Genomic DNA, 12,019 nt, shown 5'->3' with positions numbered 1-12,019 from the left:
TATGCTGCACCTGAGCCAGGCAAGGTAAGTGAATACCTTGTGGGATTTCTTCATTTATGCTTCCGCACCTACATATATATATAGCAGCAAATGCTACAGCTGGAATGATATTAGCATAAATGGCTGAAGAGTCCTGTACATTTAGTAGCTGCACTATACATATATAATTGGATCAATTATTATTACTATCATTATTTCTTTTTTTTATTTGTATCTCCAACCACCTTTCCAGTGCATACCTCCATGCGGAAAGTCAGTTTAGGGAATGGAAGAAAACACACATCGGACTAGACCAAGAAAAAGCTGAAAGGTTCAAACTAGAGGGGAACAAGGCATTTGTAGACAATGATTACAGATTAGCCATATCTAAATACACTGATGCCCTTGTTATTTGTCCACCCCTCAGGAAAGAGAAACAACTAAAATCATGGTAAGCCACTTAACCCTAATTTGACTGAGCTAGTTCAGTCAGACCACGATATACTGGGGGAGGGGGGGATCAAATTAACGATCCCCCCCCCCTTCAGATCTTGGCTGCTGATTGAGCGATTGCCGCGTATAGTTGGATGTAAACTATAAGAAAGTACAGTAAAATTTCCAAAAAATTGTTCATATTTTTTAATCAATGTATTAAGGCTTATGCAAATAAGCACATGAAATTTGCAGTAAATATGGTATTTTGCCTTTAACTCACTTTATATAGCTAGCATAATACTAATTTTTTGCTGAAAATATGAATTATTACATTTCTAACAAATATCTACAATAAAAATTGCTAAAGCATAATTTATTTCCTGTGTATATTATCTGTTTTTGTTTACTCTTGTGTATTTCTTGTTCTTTTTCGAACCTTTGTTTTCTATGGTTTTTTCCGATGAACCTGTTGGGGACCCTTTTGGGATAATAAATAGCATAAAATAAATCCATTTAAACCCACAAAAGTAGAAATTATCATTTATTTATGATCGTTTGGTTTAAAACACAGTTTGCATAGTCTTTGTACATGGAATCACGTTTTTGAGCAATTTTTGGGTCTGAAATGCACTTACAAAATTTTGGAACTGCGTACCCAGGCACCGCATATTTTGTCTCAAGAGATGTGCAAGACGAAAGTAAAAATTCACCAAGTGGCACAGTCCAAAAATTTCGCACGGTGACTTGATGAAATTGCGCAACATTTGAGACCATATTTGTGACGTATGGGTATAGTATAGAAACGCTACAGGACTTTTTATAAGACAATGTAATGCTGAAATTGGCTTATTTTTACACTTTGTGTACAAAGTCTATGGGAGATGATATTTATAAGTGATTGCTTCTTATTCTAGGTCTGCTTTAATTCATTTTGGGTTTGATTTAGTTGTTAGATGGTATGTAATGATTTACATTGAAGAAAAAAAACAATGAAAAACAAAAGAATGAAAAACATAGAAGTACATAAGAAATGTAAATCAAAGAAATACATAAGGAAAAATTTGGCTGTCACAATTTTTCTTTGTGGAAACCTTTAAATGAGATTACAAAGATGACATCTGGAAAAAAAAAAATGAAAATTTGAAGTGAAATTGGGTGTTGAATAGGCAAATAATGTTGGTTCACAAAATTACATTTCCCATGTTGAATTGTTGTGATGCTTTCACTATGGTCTTTGCATCAGGTATGACTTACCCATCACCCTGTACTGTAACCGAGCTCAATGTCATCTTAGTGTCAAGCAATACAACCAAGCTATCAGAGACTGTGATAAAGCCATAGCGAGGTGCATTGGAGGTAAGTATTATCCGAGGGTAAGGGGAGGGGCACGGAAGGGCACTCAGTGTTAATGTGAGATGTGTACATGGATGTGCTGTAGTTGAGAAATACATTTTCAGTGAAAAATATCTATCCATTGTGGTGACTAGTACTGGGCGAAATTTCGATATTATCGAAATTGTGTGATATTGAAGAAATATTGATTATTCAAAATGGTTTTGAGATTTTGTTTTTTAAATCGCGGTAACACGACATGCCAATAATATTGTCATTTATATCCCTTACTGAAAATCTGTTGGTATTTGATTGGTCTAGAGCCCTTCAGGTGACCAATCAGTAAGTGAAATTATTAGAAGATCAATGTCACTTGTACAGCCACCCTGCCGCGCGACACCAAACCACCCTGAGCGATGCCTGGGAGCCGACAGTCTATTAAAGAACCAGCTAGCTTAGAATGATAAGCCAATTTTGCTTAAATTAGAGCTAAGCCGATCTCTAGATTACCAATATTTTTTGTTCAAATTTTCATATGGAAGGGATATAAAACAAATATACCGGGCGTTTCTTTCGAAAGTGTAGTGGAAATATTTTATCCTTGGTTGGCCCGGCTATGTTACTTTTTTTCCCTCAAGGCTCGCGCCCCTCAGGGAAAAATATAAATTGCCGAACCAACCTCGGATAAAAATATTTCTCAAACCCGGTATTATGAAAAGATAATGACTATTTATTGACCAGAAAAGCTGCTCTGTATTGTTTTATAAGCAACTCATAACTTTGTAAGTTGCTACCCAAATGCCCACTTTTCATGGAATAGCACTGATAACCTTTAATTTTCATTTCCCCCTTCCCGCTCTCTTGAAATTGCAGCTCGTAATGGACGTATATAATGAAAATTCAGACTCTGCGATATTTTGCCGGCGATAACTGACTAGCATTGAAATGAAATATCTACCATGATGACTTATCCAACATTTTTTAAGCTTGTATGTACATGTATCCCTCCCAGGGCACTCAATGTTTTATTTTATATTGAATTGCTCTTTCTTCATGGGAAACCAGAAATATTCCATTCTTTAGGGCTGATATTGAACTCATCTTGTATTTCTGGCCCTTACTCGTGAATATTTCTGGTGTTCTATTGTCGTGTTGGGATCGGTTCGGTGATTATTGATGGGAAGCGTAATGAGGAAACTTGAAGAAACTTAAGCAGTTCAATATCACAAAGTATTTATTCATCAATATTCAGCTACAGTTCGGAGTACATGAAGATCCAGAGTATATCAGGTGATGAATATAAAATAATTTAGAAGTATCAGATTGAGATTCGACGTGAAGATAAATTAATACTGGATGGACATCTAAGTCTTGAAGTCAGTCAGGCAGGATCAGTGTGGGTCTAGTATTCTATCGTTGATATTCTCTCTTGTATCTTCTAATAATCAAGAAGTCTTATTTATATCATTAGTTTTGGGGGTGTAACAATTTAAGGTGGGAGTGATCTAAACTTGATCTGATTGGTCTACAGGTAACTGTCTATCAAACTTTCTCTGGTATAAGGGGTGTGGTGATGCTCTGTGCAAGTGACTGGGGCTGGGAGAGTGAGTCATACTTCTTCCATGAAGTAACCTGACGTCACTGAGGGTTGGTCTTTTTATGGTCAAGGTTTAGGAGTTAAATGGTCTTGGGGGTTGGGGATTCTTAGATGACATTGGGGGAGTTTGTAAACAAGTGAAGGTGAATGACTGAAAGGATAACAGGAAGTTAAATACATACGACATAACATCCCCTTTCTTTAGAAAATGAGGCTCTCTCCTCATTTGGGAAAAATGTATACAAATAGGTTACCAAAGTTATTTTGAAAAGTGAGTGAAACCAGAATAGTGTATCTCAATTGTCCACTGTACTTTCACTCTCTCTCTCGCGTACTATCTATACTAAGAGGATTAAACTTATTCTACATCTTAACTAATTTCAACTTAAACTAAAGATATAACTAACACATCGAATACTGGTACATTCACAGAACTTAAAAAAACAAAATATATTGAAATAAAGTAACACACAAGTAAATTAATCAACTGATCAACCAATAATGATACTATATACATTAACTCGTGCAGACTTATGCACTTTGAAACAAATATTATTAAATCAATGTTCATTAATTACATAATACAAACTCCTTCTAATTAAACGAAGAATACAGATTAATTTCTCTCTAACTATAGCACTAAATTAGTTCAAGCAATAACAGCAATAACAAGAAAAAATGTGTATGCTATATAAATGTTAGCATCTGATCAACATGATAATTAGTGGAAAGTTAACAGGTGCGCTCTAGAAATGACAGTTTCTCTATGTTAGGAAGGCCAGCCAATATGTACTTCAAATGAAGCAATCAACATAGAACTCAATTATTACTATCACTCCTATCCTGTTGGAGAATATATTTCCTTATTCATGTTATAAAAGAACAAAATAAACAAGTACTTTCAAACTTGATAGATATCATCATTATGACAAGTATAAATTTAAACTTATCTTGGTAATCAACCTTGCGATGATAAATATTTGTTCAGTAAATGTATACTATGCTAAACTTAATTAAGCATTGTCAACAATGACAATCAAGTTCTAATTCAATCACATACATTAAACATTAAGCAAAACATTAAACAATCACTTATTTACATCAAATAAAATCGTCTGAAAAATCTGAGTCAGATCATTTGGTCAGTAGGCCGCAGTAAACTTTAGTGGTCTCGATGGGGTTTAGAGGTCACAGGGCAATTCTTTGTAATGGTCATTTATGTCATTAATGTCATTGTACTTGTCAAATAGTCTCGATATTGTAATAAAACAGGTGGATGGGGCACAACTTGCCTCGTGTTGAGGATTGGTTTTTCTAAGGGTCTGTTCACACTTGTAAGATTTCAGACAATAGTGATGTTACCAAAGTAGTTTCTATACATTCCACAACAATATTATATAAATCAATCAATTTGTGAGCGGTGGGCGTCCTCATCATAGGGAAATGTGCTTCTATTTTCACTTCTATTTCCGAAGTATATTTATGTCATAGAATTACGCACCAAATCTTCTATATGAGTTTCACTCCTAATTTGCTCCGATAATATTTTAATGGTTAATTTCAAGTACATTCAAACTTGATTTGAACTCATGCTATACACAAAGCGGCGAAATACTAAAAGAAAATAATAAAAACCAAAATAAAATCGTATTTCTTGACACATCTGGCCTATGTGTAGTCCAGTATCATTCATCACTGGAAAATTCTTTGCTTTACATGTTAATGTTAACCAACTACAACACCATCATGATTTTGATGGAAACATAAAACATTCTCGCTTCGTAATATCATCTCCCTTGATTACATCACATCCAAATGTTGTTTGAGAAATAATGAAATATCACATATTACATTAACTTGGTTAATCCTTATCTAGCTCGGTATTCTTTGGAATTGTCAATGTCAATGACTTCGTCTCAAGTCAAAAAGGTGGTTTAATTTTCATCATGGTAAATTTTAATAATCTGGCTAGAGACAGTGTTTGTAAAATTTTGGAATGTTGTTAATACAAAGGTCAAATCAAAAGGTTAAAGATGGTGGTATTATAACAAATTAATGAAACTGTGTACACTGAAAATACATATACACATGTACATGTTACGGACACTAAATTAAATGTAGCCTCTCGCACTCTCTCATGCCAGTGGAACAATAAAGAAAATGGTTTCACTTACCGATCAGAGATGAAGAAGATATTAAAAATGATTAAGATAGAGTATAATGAATAGCACAATTAAAGTAATCTCCAGTGTTATTATACATGTATATTCAGGGAAGAGTCTAAGTCATTCATTACATATAGTTGGGAATTTGTTGTCTCAGTGGTGGTCTGCGTCGTTGACGTTGACGATAGCGTCTTGTCATGTTTCCAGTTAGTGTCATTGTCATCTGTGTTGTCATCGATGTCCTTGTCCTATTGTCCCTCCGTCTATATCGTCCGTCTGCTCTTCCGTCTGTTCATCCGTCTGTGTGTTTCTCATGTTTCTGTAGTGCGGTAATTGTAGTCGTTGATTTTTGTCATCCAATGTAGCTCAGGTTCTAACAGGGCCAGTGCTGACACTCGTAGGATAGATAATATCTTAACTTAACTTTCTTTTCATGAGAGCAATTCTCAGTCTTTTCTCGAAGCACATATCCATGATAAAAATTAAGTGTTTCTCAATTAGAGACCCGGGTTCTCCGCCATGTCGTGTTGGGATCGGTTCGGTGATTATTGATGGGAAGCGTAATGAGGAAACTTGAAGAAACTTAAGCAGTTCAATATCACAAAGTATTTATTCATCAATATTCAGCTACAGTTCGGAGTACATGAAGATCCAGAGTATATCAGGTGATGAATATAAAATAATTTAGAAGTATCAGATTGAGATTCGACGTGAAGATAAATTAATACTGGATGGACATCTAAGTCTTGAAGTCAGTCAGGCAGGATCAGTGTGGGTCTAGTATTCTATCGTTGATATTCTCTCTTGTATCTTCTAATAATCAAGAAGTCTTATTTATATCATTAGTTTTGGGGGTGTAACAATTTAAGGTGGGAGTGATCTAAACTTGATCTGATTGGTCTACAGGTAACTGTCTATCAAACTTTCTCTGGTATAAGGGGTGTGGTGATGCTCTGTGCAAGTGACTGGGGCTGGGAGAGTGAGTCATACTTCTTCCATGAAGTAACCTGACGTCACTGAGGGTTGGTCTTTTTATGGTCAAGGTTTAGGAGTTAAATGGTCTTGGGGGTTGGGGATTCTTAGATGACATTGGGGGAGTTTGTAAACAAGTGAAGGTGAATGACTGAAAGGATAACAGGAAGTTAAATACATACGACATAACACTATGCTGGACCATCCATTGTAATATAATTATATCATATTATCATTTGAGCTGCATATTTGTATGTTTATCCATTTCCTGTTCTTACATTTATCTACCTCTCTGTTTCTGTATTCTATTTCTCCCTCTCCCCCCCTCCGTTTCTGTATTCTTTTTTCTCCCTCCCCCCTTTTCTATCTTTATGCTTTTCTCCTCTTTTCAACACATAGCGGCAGACCCTACCAACCGAATTGGCAACGTTAGGAACAACACATTAATGCGGAAAGCCCTTTACCGTCGTTCCAGGGGACTATTCTTCATAAAAGATTATCATCGAGCTCTGTGTGACATCACACTTTGTCTTATTGGGGATGAAAAAGCAGAATATTTCATATCACACAAAGATAAGGTAAGTATGAGCCAGTGAAAAAAAATACACTCGGACTTGGCGGGGGATGTGGGGGGATTTTGCCCCTGAAACTCTCAGAACCCTGGGAAATCCCCATTCACTGCAATGTTGAAGCTCATTCAATGTTGCAGATTTAAGCAGTAGGTAGTAGGTTGTGAAAAGTAGCCCCCCCCAAAATAAAAAGATAATTTTTTGACTGGTCTGTCTGAGGGTTGAGAGGTAGGAGGAGGTAACTCCCTATTTGGCCATTAGGAGACTTAGGTAACAAATAATCAGCTCACACAGGACCCAAGTTGTGATCATTTGCTGCATTCCCCCCCCCCCCCCCCCATTTGTGTAAAATCAATTTGCAAGGACTACATAAGTGTGGAAGTAAGTTTGAAGATTAATCTTCTTAAGTACTTTGTATCAGCACGGAAATATGTAAGATTGGGTCTTTGCAAAGAAAAATGATTACTGTACCAATAGATGATGAACATATGAAAGCATGGTAAATTTAATTGTCTACTTCATCTTAGGCACTGCTTTATTACCATGTTATGCATATATTTGTGTATTCATGCACTGTACATGTTTCTTTGTTTTAAGCATTGCTTTATTACTATGATAATGACTTTATAGGTTTTTGTTTCAATTATTGCTTCAGTACCATAATATGTGTTTTATATTTCTATGCAAAGCATGATGCTCTGTTTTAGACATCACTATGTTACCATGATGACTTGTGTTACTTTGTTTTAGTATTTGCTTCAACAATATATACTTGAATTTTATACTTTCATACATGTGTATATTGCTATGATTCATAATTTCTTTCTTCATGAGGTAATATAATGTTGCTTTCTGTTTCAGGTATTGCTTCAATACCGTGATATGCATGGTTTGGAACCAATCCCATCTTGTGACATGTGTGGTTTGGGGATAGGCAAGAAGCTAAAGCGTTGTGCCAGGTGCACAGGACTCTATTGCTCCAGGGACTGTCAACTTAAAGCATGGGATAAATTTCACAAGGTTAATTGCCAAGAGTTTGTGAAAACTAGGATTGAAAGCTCCGAGAGTGATTAGTTGTAGGCCCACGTGTAGTGTTTTGTGTAAGGAACTGCTTCGAAGATGGGAAACTTCAAGTATGGAACTATTAGAAGGCAGGTGATCATCCAAGACAAGGTGCACAAATCTGAAAATTGCAAGGAGCTATCATTGAGCCAAAGTAGGCGGAACTATAATGTTATAGCGGTCTTGAAGAGAACAACCATTCAGAGGAAATGTCAACTGTCTGATAACACTAGAATCTGTGTTAAAAAAATAAAAAAAAACTTTGTCCAAAGTTGGCAGAACTAAGTCGCCATTTTGAACTTTCATAGCAAACAAAACCACTGCACTTCACTACAGTTGAAATGGTGTTCTTCAGATCGGGTTGAATTTCCATCCAAACCAAATTGATCTGCATGATATCATTCTGCTGAAACACTGAATTCTTCATAAACAAAAGCTTTATCCAAAGCAGGGAGAACTCCAATGTACTGCAACCGAAGATTATTGAGATGGCCTTTAGAGGGTCAGGTTGAAATTTCATCTTCACCAAACTGATCTACACAAGATGACTCTGGTAACTTTTTAAAACTCAAGTTTTGTCCACAGCAGACAAAACCCTAAGGTACTTTATTCAAAGTTTGGAGATCATCATACAAGGTCAGCTTTTTAATCCGAACACTAGTGATGTACATGAGATCACTCTGGTAATGCTGAACTTTGTCCAAAGCAAAGAGAACTCTGAGGTACTGCAACTGACAGTAGGAAATGATCCCCAGAAGGCTTGCTTGAATTTTCATCCAAACTAAACTTATCAACATAGGATTACTCTGGTAACACTGAAATATTTATGAAACCAAACTGTCCATACCAGACAAATTTCCAGAAACTTCAAAGGTCTGGTTCAATTTTCATCCAACCAAGCGGAAGCTTGGCAACATTACTCTGGCAAGCAGAAGTGTCTATGAAACCAAACTTTGTCCATAGCAGACAAAACTCAAAGGAACTTCGAAGGTGTGCTTGAATTTTCATCCAAACCAAAATGAATGGACATGAGATCACTCTGGCAACGAAGGAGTGTTTTTGAAACCAAACTTTGTCTATAGCAGACAAAACTCCGAAACTTCTCATCCAAACCAAAATGAATCGACATGAGATCACTCTGGCAATGCAGGAGTGTTTATGAAACCAAACTTTGTCCATAGCAGACAAAACTCAAGCGATCTTCACATTCAGGTTTGGAGATGGTCTTTAGAAGGTCTTGTTGAATCTTCATCCAAACCAAATAGAATGTACATGAGATTACTCTGGTAACTCATCTGGGAAAATAGTAACATTGCCGGGCCAACCGAAGATAAAATATTTCCACTACACTTTTGAAAGAAATGCCCCATGTATTTGTTTTTTATCCCTTCCAGATGAAAATTTACCCAATGAATTTTCATAGATATGGTATCTGATTGGTCATCTTAATCAAGGCCAGAGCCATGTCTTGAAAACTGGTAGACAAATCATTGCTCACATTGTTGAATATTATCAGTGCCATTATCTGTAAAGTACTAACAGATATGTTGAATGTTGCAGGCCAATGAAGCATCTCAATCATTTTAATCTTGTTAGTTTACATTTACAATGAGCAAACATTTATTTTATTTTGATTATTGAATGTTAAGTGCAGAGTATTCTTTCTACTGGGTTTATCAATTGGTGAATGCTGGCACACTTTGTATGTTTAAATATCAAGTATTTTGAGCCCTCTTTGCCACTTCATTATTCAGTTACTCATCAAACCAAGCGTAACTGTATCAGTTTCATGAATCACCTACTGTGTTTGTAAATGATTAATTGTAATTCGTTGTCATTATATAATTTGTCTTCAAAGGAATTTTGTTTGAATTTGTTGTAATGTGGTACATTGATATGGAATATTTGCTCTTGGATGGGCACTTTATCAAAAGTGAGAGCTAAGTCTTTCCTGCTGGAATCCTGAAGCACCTGTTCATTATGTGAATCCTCTCATTTTTACCAGAGACAAAACATTAGGAATGACTGTTAGAGTTACTTGCCGCCCTTTCACACGGTACCAAAATCATAATTTGAATGATGATTCCAGTGAAAAAATAATTCTAATGACGAATCTTTAGCATGTGTGAAACAAAACTAGAATCACGAACGCTTATCACAATCACAAATTCAAATTCTACTCCGAAGTTGAATTCTAGTTAAGTTTCACTCAAATGATGGTACGATTTTTACATCTGAAGGGGTTGACCTCCAAATCATCTTTTGGGGGGCGGAGCTCACGTGACCTTTCAAGCACTTCCATTGATGATACAATTGTCATACACTCATTGTAGTTTGTATTTGCGATGCAGTGCTTTGATTGACAAGTCACCAAGGACACAATACCGCCTTCGCTCAGGAATTCCAAGTCAAATCACAGTTTTCGAGTGAACGTGTGAATGGTACGATGATTCTAAAGACACATTGCAATGATCATTACAATGATGATTCAAGATTCTTGTGTGAAAATGCCCTTAATAGTCTTTTTGTCTTTTTAATTGGGATTCATGCTATTACTTTTGGTAAGGTGCCTTTTAGGAGATTTTTTGAAATTAGTCATACTTTTTTGTGTGATCCTTACAAATTTATTATTTATGTTATGGTTGTACATGTATGTATTGTTTTCACACGACCTGCATTGATTTCTCATAATTATGTTTTGTTATTTTGTTTGATTTGACTTTGATCTTCCATTTTTTATTAGGGCCATTCCATTACATAGGCGGATCCAGGGGGGGACGATGGGGTCTGGGCCTCCCCTATTGGAGGAGCAAAAAAGAAAGAAACAAAGGGGGAAAGAAAGAAAAAGAAATGAAGGGAAACATGAGAGGAGGAAGACGAGTGAATAAAATAGATTAGGGGAAGACTTGGAAAATAATAAAAAAATCTTTCGTGTCACTATACTAGTATACAATTTTTGCTCTCATTGCCTTTCAAGTGATTTACATATCTTGCTACAAAGTAAATATGGAGCCTAAAATATCAAGTTTTGAGGTCAATATACAAAACATTTCAGCTCGGAATTCGAACTTCCATTATTTTGTTTGATTTACAAATTGATTTTTAAAATGTGCTCTGTAATTTTTTTTTTTATATACACGATCACAAACAGTGTTTAGAATTTCCATTCTGCAGGTAGAAATGTCAAAAATTTCAGCTTGCGCTTTGCGCTCGCATCATTTGATGGTTGAAATATGTAAAATCTTAAAAACACAGCTAACTTCAAGCAGCCGTTAACTGATCCCTTTTTTATCAGATCAAAACGTATATTGAAAATGTCTGCTCGCCCTCACAGTAATTATTTAGTTGGATACACATCTTGTTTAGAATGTTTAAATTTTAGGACAAAATACATGAAATAGCTCGCGCTTCGTGCTCGAACTTATGGCTTATGAGATTATTATATATTTATGTTGATTTATAAGAATAAAGCTGAAAAGTGACTTTTAGGACTACCCCTTCAAAGAAACGAACAAAAATCAACTTCGAGCGGCCGATCAGGGGAAATGTGGCTGAAAAATATTCTGAGCCCCCCCCCCCCCCCCTTTATTGGCGAAGGCTGGATCCACCCCTGCGTTATGTAATCATCATTTTCATAGATGCGACACTGGTTTCCCCATTTTAACTACACTCCATGAAAAGTCTAGGCAATCATTTGGGCACATTACAAATTTTCATTAAAAAAAAAAAAAAAAAAACAGACATATAATTTCAGGAAGGTTCCACTTATAAGGGGTTGGATGAACCTATTTTCTTGAATTGCCCAGTAATTTTGGTTTTGGCCCTTATTCTGAAAGGAAAAGGAAAATCTTAAGTTAAACCAATTTTTCTGTCAGTATGATTTCATTCTTCAAATGTACTCCTGCTAG

General features: G+C 35.8%; 1 protein-coding gene across 1 annotated transcript in view; it reads left to right on the top strand.

Annotated features, from left to right (window-relative positions):
• The window catches only part of LOC129276768 (uncharacterized), a 35,273-nt gene extending 23,581 nt beyond the window's left edge, over positions 1 to 11,692 (top strand). Inside the window, exons 11-14 of the mRNA XM_064109819.1 lie at positions 233 to 430; positions 1,658 to 1,770; positions 6,880 to 7,058; positions 7,911 to 11,692. Of these exons, the coding sequence (XP_063965889.1) occupies positions 233 to 430; positions 1,658 to 1,770; positions 6,880 to 7,058; positions 7,911 to 8,123 (703 nt within the window). The 3' untranslated portion in view covers positions 8,124 to 11,692. The remainder of the gene's footprint in view (positions 1 to 232; positions 431 to 1,657; positions 1,771 to 6,879; positions 7,059 to 7,910) is intronic.
• The last annotated feature ends 327 nt before the right edge of the window (positions 11,693 to 12,019 follow it).

Source organism: Lytechinus pictus, chromosome 14 (genome assembly GCF_037042905.1).
Source record: "Lytechinus pictus isolate F3 Inbred chromosome 14, Lp3.0, whole genome shotgun sequence".
Taxonomy (NCBI): Eukaryota; Metazoa; Echinodermata; class Echinoidea; order Temnopleuroida; family Toxopneustidae; genus Lytechinus; species Lytechinus pictus.
This window is presented reverse-complemented; position numbering and strand designations above follow the sequence as displayed.